The sequence below is a fragment of the Harpia harpyja genome, chromosome 7 (assembly GCF_026419915.1).
Source record: "Harpia harpyja isolate bHarHar1 chromosome 7, bHarHar1 primary haplotype, whole genome shotgun sequence".
Taxonomy (NCBI): Eukaryota; Metazoa; Chordata; class Aves; order Accipitriformes; family Accipitridae; genus Harpia; species Harpia harpyja.
In genome coordinates, this window is record NC_068946.1 from 2,075,931 (window position 1) to 2,098,392 (window position 22,462).

The 22,462-nt window shown below is 42.3% G+C and overlaps 1 protein-coding gene across 1 annotated transcript; it reads left to right on the forward strand.

The window, feature by feature from the left end:
* Positions 1-849: 849 nt before the first annotated feature.
* Positions 850-21,981, forward strand: TTC34 (tetratricopeptide repeat domain 34). The gene is given in 9 exon segments (XM_052791213.1): positions 850-3,177; positions 4,686-4,909; positions 7,172-7,364; positions 12,051-12,217; positions 13,124-13,394; positions 13,660-13,935; positions 16,399-16,533; positions 17,152-17,165; positions 19,169-21,981. Coding segments are annotated over 9 exon segments (3,402 nt in total). The 5' UTR covers positions 850-1,574; the 3' UTR covers positions 19,688-21,981.
* The last annotated feature ends 481 nt before the right edge of the window (positions 21,982-22,462 follow it).

The window sequence follows — 22,462 nt, forward strand, 5'->3', positions numbered from 1 at the left end:
GCCTAATGTGACAGCAATGCTAAATTATATCTTGATGGCTAATTAGGGTAATTAAAGTGAAAATAATCAAATCAAAGTAATGGGCAAACTCTTAATAAAATGTCAGAAAATCTCTATTCATCATAGAGGGTTGTTTTTTCTCTTCTGAATGTCAAAGAACATGGGTAAGGAAAAAGCTGGACTTCAGAAATGGCCCTGGCTTAAAGGAACATCATCAGTCTAAACACTCCTAAAAACAGAATGGATCTACCGCTAAAACATTTTTATTATCAAAAAAAAAAAAAAGTAAGGTTAAGCCGCGCCACAGACAGGAGTTTGCTGCTTGTGGTCACTAATGCACTTTATCTCGCCCCACCGAGGGTCAAGGGACCTGCTTTACTTTTCCTCAGGTAACGGTTTCTTTTCCCGGCCACCCCCTTCCAGCGCCATGCCCCTCTGCAGCCAGGACGGCCTCTCAAGGAGAGGGAAAGAAAAACCCACGCCGAGCCAACGCGGCCCACCCCGAACCGCACCGCCAGGCCGAAGGGGCCACAGCGGGGCCGGGGGCCTCCGCTCCGGCCACCCCGAGGCCGAAACGCGCGGTACGAACAACCGCAGGCCCGGCTTCCTCACAGGCCGCCCTCGCTGCGGGGAGGACGGGGCGGGGAGGCAAGCCCCCGGCGCCGTCAGGCGGGCGGCATGGCTCCCTGCCGGCGCTCAGGCCTACGGCCGGCTGCCCGCTGCCCTGCCCGCCCGCCGGCAGCGGAGCCGGGACAGCGTTTGCGGTCTCCAGGCAACAGGGCGCCTGGCTGACCCGGCCCCTGCTCTCCGTCCCGTCCCCGAATGCTTCGCTTCGCCTCACCTCAGCCCGCCTCGCCTCGCCTCAGGAGCTCCCGCCGACGCCCGCTCTCAGGTACTTGTGCTCTCCGCCCTGCGCTGGCCGCGCAGCCGCTGCCCGCCGGCCATGGCCGGCGCTCCCGAGGGCCCCTCACCGGGAGGGCTAGGCCTCAGGTGATGCGGGGCCGAGCCACCGGCTCTGGAGCTCGGGTCTTGGCGCTAAACCGCATCATTCCCACTGACTCCCGGGGGGTAGAAAGGTGCCAATCTTCCTCTCCCTTTCCTGCCTCTCCAAGGCTAAGGGGGGGAAAGGCAAGCGGTGGGCAAAGTATCGAGGTGCTATTCTGTCTCCTCCTTGTCCGCCGCCAGCACTGATGTGCCGTCTGATGATTAAAAATTTATCAGGCAGACATCTCAGCCAGGGAGGACAAAGCCCAGTAGGCCCCCCAGCCCCACGTCCTGGATGGTCAATGAGGTAGGGACCACTGACAAGGCTGTGTGGCGGCTTTCCGGCACGGCTGCAGGCTGAGAACCTCTGCAGTGTTTCTTCTCGTGGCTTTGCTCCCCAGTAAGCCTGTCGATGACAAAACCCTGGCTTTTTGCAGCACCTAGGCTTGCTTATGTCTGTCAGCTGGAAAGCTGCCCCCCGAGCAAAAACACCTGTGTTCCACAGGCCCTCATGTTGCCGATTTTTTGTTTTACAGGCACTAGCCACGTTACACGTGTGATGCTGCTTGGCGAAGATACAATTGCAGAAAATGTCACCTCAAGAGCTTGCTGCACTGCTCTGCAAAGAAGGGGACCACCATCTCGCCCAGCAGGAGTTACCAATAGCCACTGCTTTCTACACAGCTGCCTTCAGCTGCAGTGCCCCCACAGCAGTACAGAAAGTGAACTCCTTAGATAGAGGGCTCTGGGAGAAAGTGATAGCCACTCTGGAGATGTGGTGCAAAGGCAAGAATCAGATTCCCAAGATTCAGAGCAAGAACTTGGCCGTTGTTTCCCTCAGTGTAGGAATAGCTGCCATGTTTCTCTCCAGCTTAAGTCCCGACAATGTGGTGTCCACAGTATATAAACTGGAGACCCTGCTCAGGCAAGGATGCTCAGAGGAGGTGGTGAGTAAATGCAATACCCTGCTCAAGGCTAACCCTAAGTATTCAATGGAACTGCTGCTGCTGAGGGCATTAGCATGGCTGCTATCAGGGACACAAGTTCAGAAGGGAGTTGCGGACTATATCCAAGCCTTTGTGATGCATCGGGCTGAGGCAGTGGCCTATGTGTGTACTAGGCAGAGGGAACACCTGCCACGGGTCATCCAGGCCTTCTCTAATTATGTCTCAACATACCAGAAAGAAAGCCCCGACTGCAGTTCCTTGGACCAGTGGCTGGGCAACTGCTATGACTTCCTGTCTGCAGTGGCACCGGATGATATCTGGGTTTGCAGGGCTCAGGCAGCTTACCTCTTTAAGAAAAGCAAATTTGAGGAGTGTGTGGCAGTTTGTAGCAAGGCCCTCAAGGGCTTCTCAGCTGATAATCTCAGAGATGAGAAAGCTTTGGGTCTGCTCTTGGAACGGGCTGCTGCATATTTCTTCTTGGGTGGACGGATGCAGGAAATGATTCAGGATTTAGCGGAAGCCTTTGCAGCAACCCCTGCCCAGGCAATGAAACACTTTGAAGAGCTTTTCTCACCACATGACACTGAGAGGATAGAAGAACAGGCTAGAACTGTCCTGGAGGTGAAGTTTGCAGCATACAGGGAGGCTGTGCGTGCTCGGACTGAACTCAGAGGCAATCATGGTACTGAACTGCTCCCTTCTGTCATCCAGACAGTCCAGTTCCTCCTTCAGATCTCCCCAGGGTCCAAACGTGAGCTCAGTGTTCGGCTAGCAGACTGCTATCTCCTGCGTGGGTGCATCAGAACTGCCCTGGACATCTGTGACCACCTCTTGGCAGCAGAGCAGAAAACTTACTACAATACTCTCTTAGCATTGCGAGGATTCTGCTCCCTCCACGCTCATGACCATCAGCAAGCTCTGCAGGACTTTCAAAAGGTCATTGAGCATGATTCCCCACATCCTAACAGCTGTATTAAAGCCTTATGCGGGCGTGGACTTATCCGGATTTCTGGTGGCAGCCATTACTTGACAGCCCTGGATTATATCACAGCTTGCCAGTTAAAGCTGGAAGAAACCATCTTTACAATCAAGTCCTATGTGCCATGGAACCAAAGAGGCCTGCTGCTAAAAGTTCTCCAAGAAGAAGGACAGAAGATGCTCCAGAAGAAGAGGTACCCAGGAGGCAGTTCAGCCTGTGGGCAGAAAAAGAAACAGAGCTGTGCAGATTCCTAACAGAAAGAGCGCGGCTTGAGTGGTAGAGTACTTGCTTGGTAGAGAGACCCTTTTGAAGTTCCTAATTAACATAACAGGTTGAAATAAAACTGCATGGGTGTGGTTATTCCAGCCAAATGTTGTTTTCCTGGTATGTCAGAATGCAATAGGATCCACGTAGCCAAATCAGCTCAATCTTTCTATGGAAGTTTATCTGTGATAAACCCATTGGCCTAAGCTAGGAGTGCACAAAATGCTAGAGGGAATATGACAGAGGTTTCTCCTCTACAGGAGTAGATATACCCATAAGAAAACAGAACCGTTGGTGCTAGCTGGCTCCTTTCACTCTCAGCTCTGAACTGAAGGATTTGGTAGGCCATGAAATACCAAGACCCTAGAAAGTGTCCTTCCAAGACAGAGCTGAGGTGCTACTGTGCACATACTTGGTGCTAGCAATGCACATTCTTTTTTCAATGCTAACTGTATTAATGTCATACTTAAGGCTGGGAGATTTGAGACAAGACCACCAAACTATTCCGGCTAAATCCATTAAAACCTGAGTTTGAAGGTAGAACAAGGTGTAACAGAGGGACTTTGAGGTTTTAATACTTAAAATTGCCTTTCTAAAGATCAGAAAAGATTGCTCATCAAAGTAGTATCTTCATTAGTTTTTTTATTTCTTCCAACATAAAACAAGCTGCTATTTAAATCTAAAAATTTCAGTGTTTCATTTTCAAAGTTTTGTCTGATACCAGCCCAGGAAAAGTTATCCGTTTTCTCCAAAACTGAATTCTTATGTTACTTTCTCAGTTTTTCCTCATGTGAAATACTAGTATTTCAGGAGAAAACTTGAAAATTTGAAGTGGGAAATAGCACGTGAAAGTTCATCTCAGGTGGCTGCTCTTTACAAGTGATACCCACATTTATTTAGTCTCTTAATAATTTAAGTACTATTATGGCCTTTTTCTGCAGTTGCATGATGCACATTTCACACCCAGTACTTGGGGCCTGCGCTCCAGTGGTATAACTGAAGGACAGAAAAATGTGTTCACTCATTCAGTGTTGCACTGGCAGATCAGGGCACAAACACAAACCCCCTTAGACACAGGTCACTGCTTCTGGAACAAGCAGCTACCTATTAACACAGTTCATGAGTCCATGCAATTTTTAACACACAGCTCTTCATTAGAAATGATGATCTTTTTTTTTTTTTTTTTACTGTCACTGTTACTTTTTACTTTTTCCTTTTCCCATTGTCATATCAGCTGCAACCACAGATATGAATCATTATTTGTCAACCTTTCTTTAGAGCCACAACTGCTTAAGAACATGTTTTTATAAAGAGGGATTATGATTATGGAATTAAGCGGCAGAGATATCTGTGATGCTGAATATGGTAAAATGTATCATCCATTTTGATACTGGACTGATAACCTGCTTCTTAGCTTCCAGGTGAGACAAAGAGGCTCTGTTACTCTCATTGACATTTTTTTCCTTGAAGGTGGTCTTTCCCTTTTTCTTCTTCTTTTTTTTCCTCCAGAGATGCCCCTGGGGTTTACCAGCTGGCTTCCCTCTTGGTGGAGCTGGACGCTTCCGATGAAGCATCATGGATCCTTTGTGCTGATGCCCTGTACCAGATGGGCTGTGTAGAAGAAGCTCACAGGCTCCTCTTGCTAGCACTCTCCAGAAATCCACAAAGGTCTCCCATCCTGGTTAGACTCGCGCTTCTGCAATTGAAGAAAGGTTTCATGTATGATGGCAACCAGGTAAGGAGGACCTGGCTATCAGAGAGAATGAGAAAGCGATCAGTGATGGGTATGGTGAAGAGGGTTAACAACCCTTTTGGCTGATACAGAAGATGCCTGGTAGAACTTAAGAGGGACCACTTCAGAGGCATAGGCTTGCCAGAGGGTGTTCCAAGGACACCCAAGGTGTTCCAAGGTTTCAGTTTCCCAGCACAGTGCTCTACTTGTCTCCTGCTCCTCAGTGTCACATGACAACTGTAAGGCTCCGGGTACAAGCTGCACTGTGAGGCCACCTCATCACATGGCGCAAAGTTGGAACCCACCCCATCACACAACCTGTGATGGGTTTTCCAGTGGGGCTGCACCTACCCCAACCTGTCCTTCAAGACATTTCTCAGGAATGTTGGTAAGCTGGGCAGAGGTCTTTGAAAAAGACAGGAAATGCTAAGAAAACTTGGTGACTTTCATAAAAAACTAACCTCCCTGCTTGCTAGGTAATTTTTAAATTGAAACAACTTTGCTGTGGTTCAGGGCAGTGCAAAGTTTCATCTTCAGGGTCATTCCCTTCTGAATAGCTGCATTTGACCTCACTTGATACTGCTTTTCCCAGACTGCAATGAAATTACAAATTACATTGTCATGCTCAGCAGTTCATACGCGTTTCCATTTTAAAACTAAACAGTTTGTTGTTAGAAGCTCCATAAATAGCAACAGTGAGGACTGTTGACACAGTGAAACTCAGAGCTCACGTGAGGTTTAGGTAGTTCAACTTCTAGCAGAACTTTTAAGATCTAAATACAGGTCTCATAAGTAGGACTTTCTGTCTCTAGCACAGGCCACACAAGGACTCCCAGCTAAATACAGCCCATTCATCACATGCTATTTAACGGCACTTTTCATCAGAGACTTTAACTAGGCAGAGCATGACTGAACATCCTGCCCCTGGTGACAATATTGATGGGATTGGTAATTTTCCCCTAGAGAAAAGGCGGCAGAACTACTACCTAACTAATTATCCTAATGAAGCGGGGGAGGGGGGGGCGGGGCACAAAACCAGAAGCTCAAATATCAGTCTGCAGTTTTCTTTCTTTAGTGGCTAATGACTTGTGCTTGAAACCATGAAAGAGATTCCAACATGTTGATTCTCCTACCAAGGATTACAAAGCTGAATTACCAGGTTCTGCCATCAGAGGGAACTATTGCATTTTTTAAAATCCCATATAAATTCTGCTAGCCGTAAAGAGAAAGGTTTTATTGTCACCACTTCACTACTCCCTATGAAAAATAGAAGTTTTGTATAATTTGCTGCCTTTGGGAAGGCTATTAATGAATGACATGACTTGATTAGAGTCCATAGGCTGCCCTTGGAAGCTGGATTCCTATCTGCGGCTTCTGCTACAAGTTCTAGATGGAACATATATGTCACTGAAAATTTCTCTTCAAAATGTTTTTGTCCCACCTGCCTGTCAGCATCCAGACACTTGTATTTATTAATAAAAATAGAGAAAGTAGTAAGTTCAATAGATGTGTCTGGTGCATCAAGATAACTTTGTTCTTGTCCTGGCTTCTCTGGCTCAAATTTGAATAATGAGTACCTGCTAAGCACATTTGCTTTACTGGGGGAAACACCTTTTGATTCTTTTCCTTAAGAAATGTAGTAAAAAAGTGCTTGGAGATTTTCACTCTAGTGAATGGAGGCAAAGATAGCATATGTCAGGCAAGACTCTTTTCCAGGAGAGCAGTGGTTTGTGGATTTGAGTCTGTACTCTTCCCAGATTCCCAACAGAGAAAGGCTAAAAGAAAGGCACAGCACTTCACTGATTTTCTATTAAGTCACTGGTTTCAATTTCACAGTCAAAAGGGGTCACTGGAATCCTTCTGTTCCACAGAAACTTTCTCTCTTTGGGGCAATCATCCTGTGGTTCAGCTGTATTTATAAAAACAGTTAACTCTCAGTCTGGAGCAGATGCTGCCCAAAGTAAGCAAGGCAGCATTATCTATTTCCCCAGAATGATTTCTACAGCTGAAGTGGTGGTGAGAAAAGATAAGAATTAATGTTTTCTCCAACATACATTTACACTAGGGCCAGCTGAGAAGTTAAGTAAAAGAGATTCATGGTCCTTGGCTGGACCGTGGCTGGCTGAAGCCCCAGTGAAACATGGGGAAGCACTGGGTAAGAGCATACTTGTCTCACCAGACAGTAATGTTTCCAGCTTTAGCATGACTTCATTTATCTTTTCATGCCAATCTTTCTCTTCTGCCTTTTTCTCTCACATTGTTAAGCTGCTAAAGAAAGTGATCAGAATTGGAGATACCTCCTGCCTCCTGCCAATCATGGACATTTTCAAAGATGAAGACCGGAAGCTGATGCAAACTCACTGCCATTTCAGAGCAGTGACCATCCTGAAGAACAAACAGGAGGATGCTGACATCAAAGAGGCCATTGCCTACCTTTCCTTTGCCATCATTGCTTCAGGTAGGGTTATCAAGATACTGATAGGAGATTTACTTCTATGGGAAATCAGATCAGTGGGTAGGCAAGCATGTCCAACCAATTCCCATCTATCATTTCCCCAATGAGAAGGCTGAAACAGTAGACTTACAAAGGCAGGTGAAGAGCAGGATAAAATTTGTTTAAAGTAGCAATTCATCTGGACCATGAAATAGCGCAGTGAAACAGTAAACATTCTTACTGTCCCATAAGTAGCTTGTGAACTACTTGATAGGAGTTTCAAGTGTTCAGTTCAGTTCTACAAGGACATCAGCCCCTTTTCTTCACCTGTCGAGAAAGCCCAGCATGTGATTTTGTTCTGTTGTTTAGCACATGAAATCCTCCTGGACCACAGCTGAGGATTATTTTAAATTGCATTGTTCACATGCTAAAAGTTAAGTTCAGGCATAAACCACCCTAACTGGGTCATATCAACACAAAGAACCCATAATTCCTTCATAATTTGGAAAAGATCCTTAACATCCTGAACTCATCTATTTCCAGCTGGTGGTTTGAAATTTCTGATCTAATCGTTTCCCAGTTTCTCCCGCTCCAGAAATGTAATGTGTACAGGAGACAAAATATTTACCTTCTTTACACTTTAGAGTCTTTTGTTATGGTAGACCTGCTACCAAACATCAGACTACACTTACTGTTCAGTTGCTATATGTTGCTTCTGAGTAATTGGTCTAGACAAACTGATCTGTAACCATAATTTTTTTCATATGCATGGTCACAGATTTTCTCACAAGCACAGCTGTGATTTAAACAAACTACATGCTTTAATGTTAGCAGTGCTATCTTCTCAGAGCCATTAGATTATTTTCCTTTTTATTTGCCAAGCTTTCCTTCTTTATTGTGGTTTTAAAAAAAGACCCTTTTAGGACAAGAAGTGTAATGCTGTTCTTCCATTGATAAAGGAAAAGCAGAATGGCAGGGGGATTCTTCCGTACTTAATGTAGGGAGGCTGTTTTATCACAGCAACATACATGCTCAAAATACAGGGAAAAGTCTCAAGGAAATCCTACAGAATTATTTTTCCTTCTGTAAAACTTGATTTTTCAGTGAGTAACTGCACACAGGTGACTGAGGTAAGCCTGAAGCCTGGTAATGTCAAGAGAAGCCAGGGCTTTTTGATCCTGTTGTCCAGCTGCTAGGTTGGATGTTTTTGGAAATGTTTCCCCAGAAAATTAAACTTTATCTAGAAAGAGATGAGAGCTTCTTTGAAAATGCAAAATGCAAATGAAAATTGTTTCCTGAAGAGATCAAAGCCAAACTTGTGATAAATGAGAGGGGAATTTGATCCCTGTGAGCAATTAGTCCTTGAAAGGGTGTGACTGAGGAGACACTTTGCAAAATCATCTAGATGAAGGAAATCCCCCTTTCGGAAGAAAGAAGCCTTCATCCTCTTTGTTTCAGTAACTTTTAGAGGAGATGCTAGCTGGTAAGTAATTTGGAAAAGCTACTGAAACAGATCCAGCTTCAGCCCATTTTAGACAAGCAGTGTAGAAGGCTCCCCTGTTTCAGCCTTAGTTTGTTACATCAATTAGTACCCTGAAAACCTTCCTACCAATGATATTTATTTGGTACCTCCTGTTTCATCAGAATGAACACTCTGTAAATACAGTCATGGCAGCAGACAACCTGCCTTCTTGTTCCAACACACCAATGAATGTGTAGTTCCAGTGCCAAAGAGTGAATGCACCCACTTACGTACATCATTATCCTAGCTTTTCCTAAGGAGAGAGATCAGACTAACATGGAAATGCTTCTGGCATGTTCCAAGTAAAACCATGTTTGTATGGAAATTTGCCTTTCACTCTGAGCAAATGTTATGACAGCAGCATTGAGAAGAAGAGAGATTGGTTTATGAAAATGGAAAAAAACCCCTGTTAATTGCTTTGAGATGGTTCCATTTCACAGCCCATGCATTCCAGCTTATCAACTCCCCACCTGCTAGAACAGATGCTTGTTAAGAAATAGATACTGTCTTTATAGGAGCCAATTGGTAGAGCTCCAGAGCAATAATAACCTTTGGTACAGAAGTTTTGGAGCATATCAGGAAGGAGAAAAAGCCTCATTACTGTAAAAGAATTGCTAGGAGCCTGTCTGCTGGCTCATCTCTGCAGGCAGCTGTGCAAGACGCTGAATTTGCTGACCTCCCTATGAAAAAGTATTTACAGTGGCACTGCTGATTTATCATCCATTATTGGGATGCCACGGTTATTGATTGCAACCCTGGGCATATTAAGATCCTTATCGAAATTGTCTTGAAAGGAAGGGGCATGTGGGTGGCGGAAAGATATATGCTCTGTAACCAGTGAATGAATGGACCATGATTTTCATTGTCAACTATATGTGTTTATTTGGGCAGCACTTATGTGAAAGCAGAGAAAAAAGAATCTTAGTATCACAAATCCCAGTGCATATTAAGTGTGGCAGTAAATTAGTCAGTCCCGTCTGGATTACTGTTTTATCCAAAACAATGTGTACCTTCTGACTCCACTTTATTAAAACAGCCCAATGGCCCTGTGCCCCCATCTCACATGTCTTTCTCCTAGAGCTTTCTTCCCTCATTTGTGCTGCTCCCATTCCATTATAGTAAAGTCTCCAAGGATTCTTTCTAATGAATTTGATCCTAATCCTGCTCAGATCCTAAGATGATGGAGAAAGGTGTGGTGGAGGGATAGATTTGGGGATATGAAGACATTCCCTTTTACGATAGCCTTATCTTCCTTTTGCTGCTTTCCAGAGCAGCATCACAATGCTGTCTTTTAGCGGTCCCTGTAAAAATGCATGGAAGACTTTAAGGCAGAATAACAAAGGGCAAAGCTTTCCAGACCTCAAAAAATGATAGAAGTAGTTTCATGACAACTGGCAAACACAGAATTTCTCTATGCTATTAGCTGGCTGAGTCTAGGTATCCCAGAGAAGGTAGAAAAAAAATTTGCCTGTGTGGGAAGGTTGAGTGCTTAATAATTGTGGGCCACTCCTTTTGCTTCCTTTGGCTGTTCTGAGGAGACCCACTCTTGCTGAGACCTTGAGGTAATCAGAAAAGCAGTCATGGATATTTCAGGAGAGACAGTGTTGATGGACATGTATATTTGTTTCTATTAGAAACCAGGAAGCTTTTGAGCTAGTTGAGCAATGTAATTTTATGATTTTCACTCTGTTACCTTTTCCACTCATTCAATTTTTTATTACAATGTTCTTTTAGCATGTTTAGTTAGACTGAAGACTCTTTGAAGTGGGGCCTGTGTTTTTGGTGTGCCTGGCACAGTATGGTTCCTGTTCCTGTCTGGAAAGTTAGAGCTGAGTCACAGTAGGGCAGTTACAGTTATAAATCAAATTGCAGCCATACAACTGCTCTCAGCAAAGTGCCCTTTCTTTCCTTAAATCACTGTTAGAATTATTTTTTTTCTTTCTGTAAATATAAATATACATACATATTTTCAGCTATTTCCAGAACTGGTTCTTCTGTTTATAACATGCGGAATCTTTCTTTTTCGAAAAATTCATCTTAGTCGCAAAATACATGCCCTGAAAAGGCTTTTTTGCACATACTGCAGCCCAGACTTTTTTACTGGTCCAGGCTTGCCCGTTCCTTGGTGGCCTACAGAGCAAGTATGAAGATACACTGGTTTCTGCTGTCAGCCATCCATAAGTGAGAAACATGGCTAGCTTTATATCACAGAGAGAAAGACCAGGTTCACATTCACATTGGTGGGTAGGCCTGCTGATTGTGTGGGAAAGCTTTTAGGCTGACATAGGTATTAGGCTAGCATAACACCCAAACTGCTTTGTCTCTATGTCCCATTAACGTTTCTGTGGCTTGTGTCAAACATATTGAAATTATCCCAACCAGCCATGAAAGATGTGTCTCCCAAGTTAGATGATGACATAGAAAGAAATTGAGTGCTTTTTCTGAGGTTAGATAGGAATTTTGAAGCAAAACTAAACATTGAACTCCAGTCCTGAGCAGCAACACTGAACCCACAACTCAGCATTTCTGTGCAGAATGACATTGACATGTACACCACAAGACCTAGAACAACAGAGTAGCCTTGTCTTTGTAACACATACCAAAAAACACTTTCAAGACTTCAGCAGTGAATATTCATTCTTTGACGGAATTCTGCTAGCCTCAGCAGGACACTTAACTGATACAGTACTGTGTTTTGGAAACCAACCTGACATAGACTCTTGGTTTTTTCCTTTCAACTCAGAACTGATAGTATGCGATAGGAATTCCACTGACAACAAAAATAAAGGAAACTACCACTTAAGTACTGTCATTGTACTTCATCGGGTATCCTCAGGCAAAGTAGAATTTTTCTATGGCTTCATATGGATATCCTCTCCAGCACCCTCCTTATTCTTCTTCCAGTCACATCTGTGGATTGCAGTTCCTTACCATAGCACATTTGCCTCCATCCAGCACACCCCTCTTGTTCCACCCTTGCCACAGCTCTGAATAAAGTGGTACGTACTTTTCATTCCTGCAGTCACCATAACACAACATGTAGGTCTACCACATCATTTTCACTTAGCTGCTTTGAAGGCCTTTGGTGGGGCTTAGTGGTCTGCACACATTGGGATTTACTGCACCCTGTTTTAGAGCAGTAGACATGAGACCTTTCAAGTAAGCATGGCTGCATTTTTCTCCTTCAGGTGGTTATGCTGAAGATTGCCTTCTCATCAGGGCTCGATGTTATGGCCGCCTTGGTCAGAAGAAAACTGCTATTTTTGATTTTAATGCCATCCTAAAGGAGGAGCCTAGGAACGTGCAAGCTCTGAGTGGACGAGGATTCATTTACCTTGCTCTGAAGCAGCATAAGGTATTATCACTATAGTGATTTTCTGGTGATTTTTCTGATGGTATTAAGCAATGTTAGTGTGAGGTACCACAGGCTTTGACATGGACTCACTGAAATCAAGAGAGTTTCTAACAGAATTTGGCAGTGAAAGGCTCTTGTTTTGGCTGGGCGTATAAGTAGTCCACTTGACATGACTGATTTGCTTTCGTAAGTCTAGAGAGAGGAAGACTAAACCTTAAACATAGATCTTATTCACTGTCACTACCATTCGTTGATTGCAATGCTGCAAACTCTGCTTTACATTTGATCTCACATTTTCATGACATGAAATTGTGTTAGATGAAATGTTGCAACAAGAGGAAAAAGAAAGAACGGTTTCAAGGTTTAGTGAGTCCCTCTCCATCATCTGTGAAATGCTCATGTGTGTGATTAGTGTTACAGTGGACTTTGGAGATTGCAGTATATCATTGCCTGGAAATCATGTCAGATGTTTGCGTGGTTTATGTGCTTCTAATATGGTCAATAGCCTCACACTTTACCTGCACATCACACCAGTCCTACAGTGAATTTGATATGGCGCATCTCCAGTTGGGGGTGTGGATTTGTGCCGGTTTATCCTGGCTGAGCCAAATCCTGCTTGCACTTACTCATTCACAGCATCTCTCTCTTGTTGTTCTAAGAATTTTTTTCAATAGTAATCTGAAGAGTTCAAAACACTTTGCAAATAGTCATTCAGACCCGTCTTCATGCTCTTATATCAGCTTTGCAAATGGAAAAGATGCAGCACAAGGACCGAGAATAGCAAAGAGCTTCTAAAGGTGTGCAGATGACCTGTGGGACAGCAGAGAATTGAAAGCACCTGAAAGAATGAATTATCAATACATACTTATTGCTACCATTTCATTTTTTGGTCTTGTTTTTACACAGGAGGCAGTGCAAGATTTGATCTTGGCGCTGAAGGTGGAGGCAGGAGTAGTGATCCCAGCAATCCTGTCTTTAAAGCTTGAAGCCCAAGAGTTGATCACTCAATTGCTCCTTCAGCATGGCAGGACTATGTTAACTGAGCTCGTTGCTACTAAAGACATTTCAAAAGAAGAAGCCCTCAGGGATCTTCTCATGATTGCAAAAGCACTAATTAAAATTTGCAAGGATGCACCACAGTATCACATCTTCTACACAGATGTTTTGATTGCAAATGGTAAGTTTCCATTCTTTTACGTAGCTGATCAGACTAAGTGAATGAGCAGTAAATAAAAGAAAGTGAATGTTAAATGGCAAGTGTATTGTTGTATAGTACTTTTCAAGAGAAGTTTGCAAATGTTTTGGGAAAGGGTATGAGGTAGTTAATACCCTTAGATGTGGACTGTGGGCAAGCTACCTAAAGCCTGCTTTAGGAAGTTTTCTTGCTGTCTCTTTCTCCACATGGAATGGGTTATATAGCTTGTACTGGTGTTAACCAACAGGAAGGTATGAAGAGGCCCTTGCTCACCTTCAGGAGGCATTTGGCCACTCCCTTGCTGATGACTTTGCTAGTGCAAGACTAGCTGTGCTGCAGCTGAAGAAGAGGAACACGGCAGTGGCAGCTCACTCATTCAGCATCCTAGCTGAGAGAGATGAAAGGGAGTTGGCGTTTCTCCTGAACTTCATAGACGCTAAGCAACAGCAGCATCTCTCTCAGGTACAGTCCTTTTTTGATGCCACATCTGTGGATTCAGTGGGGAAAGAAATGGGAAGCAAAAGTAGGCTGCAGAGATTTTTCCCTGCCTTATCTTGAACAGAAGTGTGTGGGAGGACCATTTATCAGATGAACAAGGAACAAACTGGCTGCTTCTTCCAGCCTTCACTTCAGCCAGATTAGGGAGTTGAATCCAAACTTCTTTCATTCCAGTGAACTTGCTTCAGTCTCTAGTAATTCATCATTACCACTTCTTACCACTCGAGGGAATTTCTTGTTGGTCTCCCTAGCATGAGACCTGTTTAAACCTAACACTAAAATGCAGGGGATGTGAGGGGCAGCAGCTAGAGATTTAACAAGATCATTGCTAGTATTGTACTCTGTATGAGTTACACGGTGCTCACAGCTGGCTTCTGGGGAAGGGGAATTCATGTTTTGTTCGTTTTCTTGATGAATTGAAACTGAAGATTCTGATTCAATCACATTAAATGCTTCAATCCTTTTTGCTCTTTTGTGTAACATTTAGAAATTTAAATATATTCACATTTTTGTAAAATTACTAGCCTTTGAGGTTGGTATTGGTTTTCTTAGCTAAAACTGTTTGACATAAAAATGGCACATTGCTCTAGTCCACCCAAGTATGTATTTTTCAGTATTTTTTTTCAAGTTTCTCCCCCAAAGTACATCCAGCTCTGAGAAAGAATCTCCAATAATAAGACAGGCAAGGTCAGATTGATGGTGAGGAGTTTTAACATTCACTCAAGCGTCTGCAATTCTGATTACCCAGAAGCTTCATGTTCTGAGAATCAGTTTGCTTCCTTTTATTCAATTTGTAGATTGTGTGCGCCCTGGTGAGAAGCTATATTGTTATGCTTCCTCCCAGGTTATAAAACACAACAACATGCTGATATACTTAATGCATCTTGAAGGAGTAGTTTGTATGTATTTTAGCAAAACAGCAGGAGGATATATATAAACAAGTATTAATTTACCAGTCCCTTGATATACCCCATTACAGAGAAAAGAGCCCCTCTCGTCTGAATAATGTAAAAAGTACAGTCTTATGGGAAAGAGTTTGAAGATTTTAGAGCCAATTTGCAATCTTTCACTATATAAAGTTGATAAAGGTACAATCAAGAATGCATCTATGGAGGCCCTAAGGAAGTGTCTATAAATGAAGATACGATTTACAGCTGAATTTCCCTTGCTGCCACATCACTCGTTCTGTATGGAAGTCTCACAGCTAAGTCCACCTGTGCTGCTTTCTGAGAAAACACAGGAGGGATTTTCTTATGCTATCAATAAGAAAAAAAGAGAGAAAAAAAACCCTAAACAAACTAATTTTTGTACAGCCTAAACTGCACTGATGTATTAGGAACTCACTAGTGCCACAGATTAGTGAAACCTTTAAAATGGGAGAGGCGCTTTATTTCTGTCTTTTCTTGGCAGCTGTGGAACAGGGTCTAGAATAAAACTCCTTACTGGTGACTTATTTATCATGAAAGATTTCTCTGCCACTTGAGAGAATAGGGGTGGCTGGACTGATTTCAAGACTGGAACTCAATACCAGCATTGGAAGTGCAAAAAAGTAATTTTTTTTTTTTTTTTAATCTTGTGCCTTTGTTCAGCTGAGTAAACATTTGGACTCAAGCACCTGGGAGTCTTTCCATATTCTCTAATCTTCAAAGATTTACTGAGTGTGATTACTTTTATTATTGATTAGCCCAGAATCACAACATTTTTTTTAATATGTATTTTGTGACAAGGGGATAAGTATGTACTTTGCTGGGGTGGGGAAGGAATTGGTTAATTCACCTGCCCGTTGTCTCAAAGGATTTTCCAGTAGCACTTCCTTTTGCCTCCAAGGTTATTCCAGTTTGTGTGTGAAAGGAAGATCTCAGTAAAAGCGAAAAAGCTTACAGACAGAATTAGTGCCCAAAAAACTCCAATGATGGCCTTACTTTGCCACGGCTCCTAACTACACTCTGGGGGAGGGTGTTCTTTCCATTACCTCCATTTCACAAAAAAGGAAACTGAAGCAAAGAAGAGTTTAGTGGTTTACACTCAGCCCTTAGTCTCAGCACTCCACTCACAAAAGTATTACTGCCGCATTGTTTTAGACTGTTTGGACATTACAGGCGTTATAGCAATGTGTCATCATTATCCTGGAGTCTGGTCTGAAAAGCTAAAAATAATTCTACATAAGCTGAATAGGAAAGGGTGGAGGAAGGAGAGCTCCTTGATGTACTGATTTTTTTCATGAAAAACAAAGCAATAGAATTCTTCCATTATTTATAGTCTAAGTGGTCCCATGCTGAGAAATTTGTAAACAACTGGGAAAGCCACATGGGAATAGGAATCTGAAAGATTTGTTAAACTGCAAAAGGTCAGAGGAAGGGAGTTTGCTTGCTGCTAGTGCAGCTTCAACCCTTCAGTTTCCTATGTCAAAGGTTAAATGCATGACTGATTGCTAGCTCCTTGCTCAGATCCTCAGACTGCACTTTCTGTGGCTGTTCATGTGCCATAGGATATCCAGAGCTGACTTGTACAGAAATGGTCTCAAAAGCTATATGGTCAGTGTCAGAATTAGACCCTCAGCCCAAGGTAGAAGTTGCCATTCCACATGCTGTCATGGCATATGGACCCCAAATAGGGTCTCCAGGTAAAGAAGGAAAGACTTGCTCCAAACTGTTCTGAAAATATCCAACCCTCCTCCAAAGCTCAGTGCTTATCAGTCCATCTTCCAGTATTTACTGCTCAGAGTCTAACCCTTGACCATAATTCCATGTCCATTAAACTCCTTTCTCATTTTCTTTCTAAGGAATTGAACCTTGGTCAATTTCAGCATAAGATTAGCCACTAGGGGCTGGAACCAAAAATGCAACAAAAATATGTGTGTTTGCAGTCCTTTGTCACACAATGAAGCAACTAGATGGTAGAAAGGGTCACAGAGACCTAATCCAGGAAGCAGTCCAATCCCTGGTCACTTATGGCCTGCCGAGCCCTTTCCAGATGGTACCAGAATTATTTCAGTCTGGAAGCCATAATCAAACTTCAGTGACAAGTTTGAAGATGGACTACAGTTCATCTGTGAGTGGACTACATAGCCTGCTCTTGGCCTTTCAAAGTCACCTGTAATGAGGCTGATAGCAAAAAAGTGCTTCTCAAAAGCCACATGTAGAGAGCAGCTGAACTCAGTTGTGCAATATCCTTCTGGCTTTCTATGCACTTCCTGTATCTTCTTTCCATGAGTCTTCGTTTCATATGCATCTTTGTTCAGAAGATGATGTGCAAGTAAGCTGCTAATTAATCCATCTGTGTTATACATCAAAAACGGATCCCAGCTCAGTTCCTTTAGGTCAGGCAGAGCCAAAAGAGAATCCAGCTGCCTAACGCCCATGTTTATTCCATCGATGAAGATGAGAGAGAATTATTTATTCTCAGATGCGCCTTTTTCCTCCAAGTACTGCAGGAATTCCAGAATTTTGTGGCTTGCTTACTTTGGGGATTGTCAGTGAAATGTGAAGAAGTCAAAGTAGTGGCTCAGTAAGTGGCAATATTGTATGTGGCGCAGTAAATCAAAATGATCCTGGTTAGCACACTAGCAGGTTCAGCATTAGATTAGTCATTCAGTAGAACAACAAAAATTGTATTTTTCTTCTGCCACTGAGAAAAAAAATGCACCTTAAAGGCTGAAAATTACAATTTAGCTATATAAACACAAGGCATTTTGAGGAACCCCACCGTGCTCTTTAGAACAATGTGATCTAGAACTTTAGAATTTCTAGGGAAAAAAAAAATCTTCTCTTGTGAGGATGCTCCTTACATGCAGATGCAATTCCACCTCGATCCCTTGTTAAAATCCTGCCAACTGAGACAACATTTGCATTGACTAGTTGCCTTAAAAACACTTGAAAGGGCAAACTAAATTTGCTACTCTTAAATGTATACAGAAACAGACATCTGAGAAGTTTTTGGACAGGCTGCCTGACAATTTATGGCCACAAATATTCAAGCCAGTAATTGACACTATTTGGGGAGAAGTCCTATCTCTATTTCTGTATGTGGAAGCTGAGAGACTCTCTAATAAATATGACTACATAAAGGATTTTACACTCCTTTATAGCAAAATAACTGGGGTAGAATTCTTCATAAACTGTTAGGAATGGCTAAATTATTTCGTGACAGTGGTCTCAGACGAGGTGCTCAGACTTGACCTGCAATATTGATCCATTTCATCCAGAACTTGTTTTCCTTAGTTCTATTAAACAGCAATCAATTCTAATCCAAGTTAATCAAAACAAAAAGACGAAGGACACAAAGAGACTGGAAGACCTGAGCCAGCTGTCCAGTGTGGCTACTGAGACAGTGGCTGGGCTAACTGAATTTTGGGAAGCCACAAGCGTCCAAAGGCAATGTGTGGTATCGAGACTGATGAAAGCATTTACCCTGCGCTTGAAGTCTCAGCTTGTTTGGCTCAGCCTTCTGTAGACCTAAGCTGCTGGTGGCAGCCTTGTTTATAACTTAAATATTCAGTCTGCTGCAGCATGTTAAAAGCTTTATTACCAATAAAGGGAAATAATGAGAAATCCATTTGAGGCAAATATTTCTAATGGAGTTTTCTTTATTGACCTTTATGAACCTAAAAATTATATGGTTCTTTCTGCCTTCTCAGTTTTCTTGTTGTTTTTCCCTTCAGGTAAGGGCAGATAGTTCACTTGCACTTGAGATTAATGATTAGCAAAGCTGTCGGTTGGCCATTTTTTCCTATAGCTTGGGTAAACTTCAGTAGAGACCAACCTTCATTATTAGCACATGCAAATATTTGTGGGGCAGTACATGGGGCTAACTGTCTATCCACCAGAAGATGCAGTTTCCATGTAGTCACCTGTTAGAGCAGACCATGGCAGAAATTTGGTTTCGTGAAGAGAACACCGTCTACTTTTAGAGTTTGGTCCATTCAGTTTTCAGGTCACGTGTCATTCCTAAGGAATGTAAACAACTTCAGAAGAAGTGTTCTGAGAAACTTTTAGCAAAACATACAGAAACAAAGAATAGTGGTTCAGAAACTCTAGCAATAACAGCAAGTGCCCATTGAGCCGAGATTTTTATATCTGCATGCAAAAAAGATGCCAATTATATGTTCTCCAACTAGATGCAATTTCAACATTTGAAAAGTATCCAAAATTTCTTAGTGTCTGTGTCTACCTGTGGCCAGTCCAGACTAGTTATTCTACGCTTTTTTTTTTTTTTTTTTTACTTTTAATAACTAATATTAAGTAACTTTCTGTCCACAGGTAGCAGCCCAGGAAGGAAATGTGCTGATTAAAGAATATTGCTACGAGAAGGCTCTTGGTTATTATACCCTGGCTGTCTTGACAAGCAAAGATAATCCAAGGTATCTCCGACAGAGGGCTGCTTGCCTTATGCACCTGGAAAAATATGACAAAGCTTTAAAAGATATGGAGAAAGTGATCCAGAAGCATGGCCGTAACAGTCTTAAAACACGTGTTGAGGACCACTGCTCAAAAGGATACCTGCTATTGTCAGTGGCTGAGGAAGAAGCAGCAGTTAAGCAGTATATTGAAGCACTGCAGTTAGATGAATCTATGGCATTGTGCAGCATCATGAATGGCCCTGGCAGTGAATTTTTAACCAAAACATTTCATAAGATTGCACAATATAATTTTGAAATGCAGCATTATGAAGAGGCCTGGAAAATCACAGACTATGGTCTTAAAATTGATAAAAATACTGAACTTAAAAAGCTGAAAACAAGACTTAAGCGAGAGGCATCAAGCTGTAGCATACATTAAGTTATCTGATTTGGGATTTTCCAGTGTCTGATTGCTTTCTAGTTTGTGAGGCTGCAAGAATAAGGGAAACATGAGAAGCTCATAATAAATATGCAATGGACGTGGCACTGAACATGATACAGCAAGATTAGAAGTAGAAAGTTTCAGGTAGTGAAACAAAACTGACCAAGAAAGCTATGAGAAAAAGGCAAATGTCAGTATTCAGTATTCTTTTAAATTATTGTGGATGTATATAAACTCCCCCTTGTGAAGAAAGTGTTTTGTCTGGCTGAACTGAACTAATTCTAACACACGGGTTCCAATCATAGTGAAGGAAAACATTCAAATAGCTTGCAGTTTATGAATAATAACCATGTATTTCTTTGCTATTTATTTGATTAGCTTTAACACGTACTGTTAATTAAGTAGCCTTATTTTTATGGGCCAGTCAAAAAGATCCATCAAAAGTAACATTTGTAATGTGTTTGTGAAGGACCATATGTGTTACACCGCTCAGATGACCCACTCCTGAATGGAAGGAACCGCCCTTGTCATAACCTAGTGGATTTGCAATGATCAGCACCGATATAGGAGAGTGGAGCGGTACAAATGCCAAGTAAACTGTTTTTCTGTCCCAGGAAACATAGATAATAGGAAGGATGAGACTCAACAGAAATGAAACATCCAATTTAGTGACTAATACCCTGTTATCTGGGGGACACAGGCAGCTATACTCCAGACTTCACCTTGGACTTCCACATCGCTGTGTCTCAGTTTGCCAGTGCAGATAAGGGAGATAATCTCTCAGTAGGGGTGTCTGCAAGAGCCTGCTCAATATCATCTTTCACGCTCCTGGATATTCGTGCACAAAAGACAGCATTGGAGCATGAACTAATCAAGAAGCGATCAATGTACAAGTAGGAGGTCAGGGTTGGAGGCAATGGCCAAGATGGTAATATGATTGCTCTGCAGTGATTCAGCACTCATTCTTCATCATCCGTGCTGGACAGCATGGGAATCAACATCTCACATGCTCTGAAGGGTTTTGCCTGCTGTCACGTATATAGCTTCACCACCTATAAGGACAGCTAGACTTAGGGGCCAGCACAGAGACAGTGCTGATATACCCAATTTGTGCATGGTTTGGTGTTTAATCTGCGCAATGGGAGTCTACAGCTTAATTTGGAAGCAGTATGCCTATGCTGTGCAAAAAGGAAACAATGAGGTGGGGCCCAATACAACAGAGTCGTGTATTTGTTTTGACTGCTCCAAGTGAGTTCTCCCAGTGTTTCTGGAGTGTGATAATACAACCATGAAGAAAAATAGAAACTACTATTGAACACAAAGATTAAAGCAATACTGAGAACTGCCCTCCTCCTTTGATTAGGATGAAAGGGAAAGGGAACATTTTCTTTTTTGTTACATTGTTTTCTGAAAGGCAACATTCCAGAGTGAAACTTCATTCAGCAGCCATGCAATCAACCCAATAGGCAATGATACCATCTGTACCCTTGCATCTTTTTTTCTTCTCTGCATGCTCCTTCTTTTCTTCCCTAAGAGCACAGGTAAGACTGGGCTTCTTTCCTTTCAAATTCAAGAAAAGTTACTCTGATTTTATTCCTAGAGACACTGATGAGTACTTTTTGCTCCTAATTGGCATCAGGAAACAGGATAGTTTCTCTCCAAGCATGAAATTATATCCTTAAACAACTGTTGGCTACATTTGCAAGCTGAAAGAAATAACTTTGCTCATTTTTCTTCAAACAGTAATCAACTGATAGGAATTTCTCTGTGTCTCATGCTGAAATTTTTGAGAAGCAGTTATTTAGGGCTTCGGATTTTTTTTTTTTCCTTGATTTTTGGTTTGGGTTTTTGACTGGAATAATAAATCTCTCTACAGCTTCACATTGCTATTTTCTCAGCATTGCCTCTTTTAGTTGCAGGTTTAGTTCAGTGTCAGTCAGCCAATAGTTTCTCTCTTTAGCAGTTTGATCCTTGTATAGCTTTTAGAATAGAATAGTTCAAGTTGGAAGGGACCTACAATGATCATCTAACTGGCTCACCACTTCAGGACTGGCCAAAAGTTAAAGCATATTATTAAGGGCATTGCCCAATTGCCTCTTAAACACTGACAGACATGGGGCATCGACCACCTCTAGGAAGCCTGTTCCAGTGTTTGACCACCGTTTTGGTAAAGAAACTTTCCTAATATCTAGTCTAAGATATCTATGTCTATACAACGTACTCTCATTAGATAAACAATTGAGACAATGTATAGTCTCCTTTGCCACAATGAATATTGCTGAAGATGTTATATAAGCATGGAAATCCAGACACGCAAAGCACAGACACACAGATGCTCAGTTGCACTCCAGTGAAATAACCTTATTACAGAGAGACCATGAATCTGGTTCTCCTCCCGCTTATCTCTGCTGACAGATAGGAATAATATCAGTACAAAAACTGTATTAAGAAAGAATCAAGGTTTAAAATCAAAAACAGAAAAAAACAGTCCACATAGCCTGCTAGATTAGTAGCCTCTCTGCTGAGAGCAGCAGTACCAACTTTCAGAATTTCTAGTGAACTGAGATTTTCTTAAAGCCCCAAGTCTTTCCATTATGTAAAGCCAGGATTTCTCAGGCCACTTGATAGTCATGGAAAGTACTGGGGAGTCAATCTGGTTGTCCTGTCTTCCAGACTAATATTCCATCCATTGGCCTGGGCTGCCTCTTAATAAGTTTGGGGGGTTTTGGCATGTTTTGTTTTGTTAAGTAATATATTCTTCTTTGCTTCTCT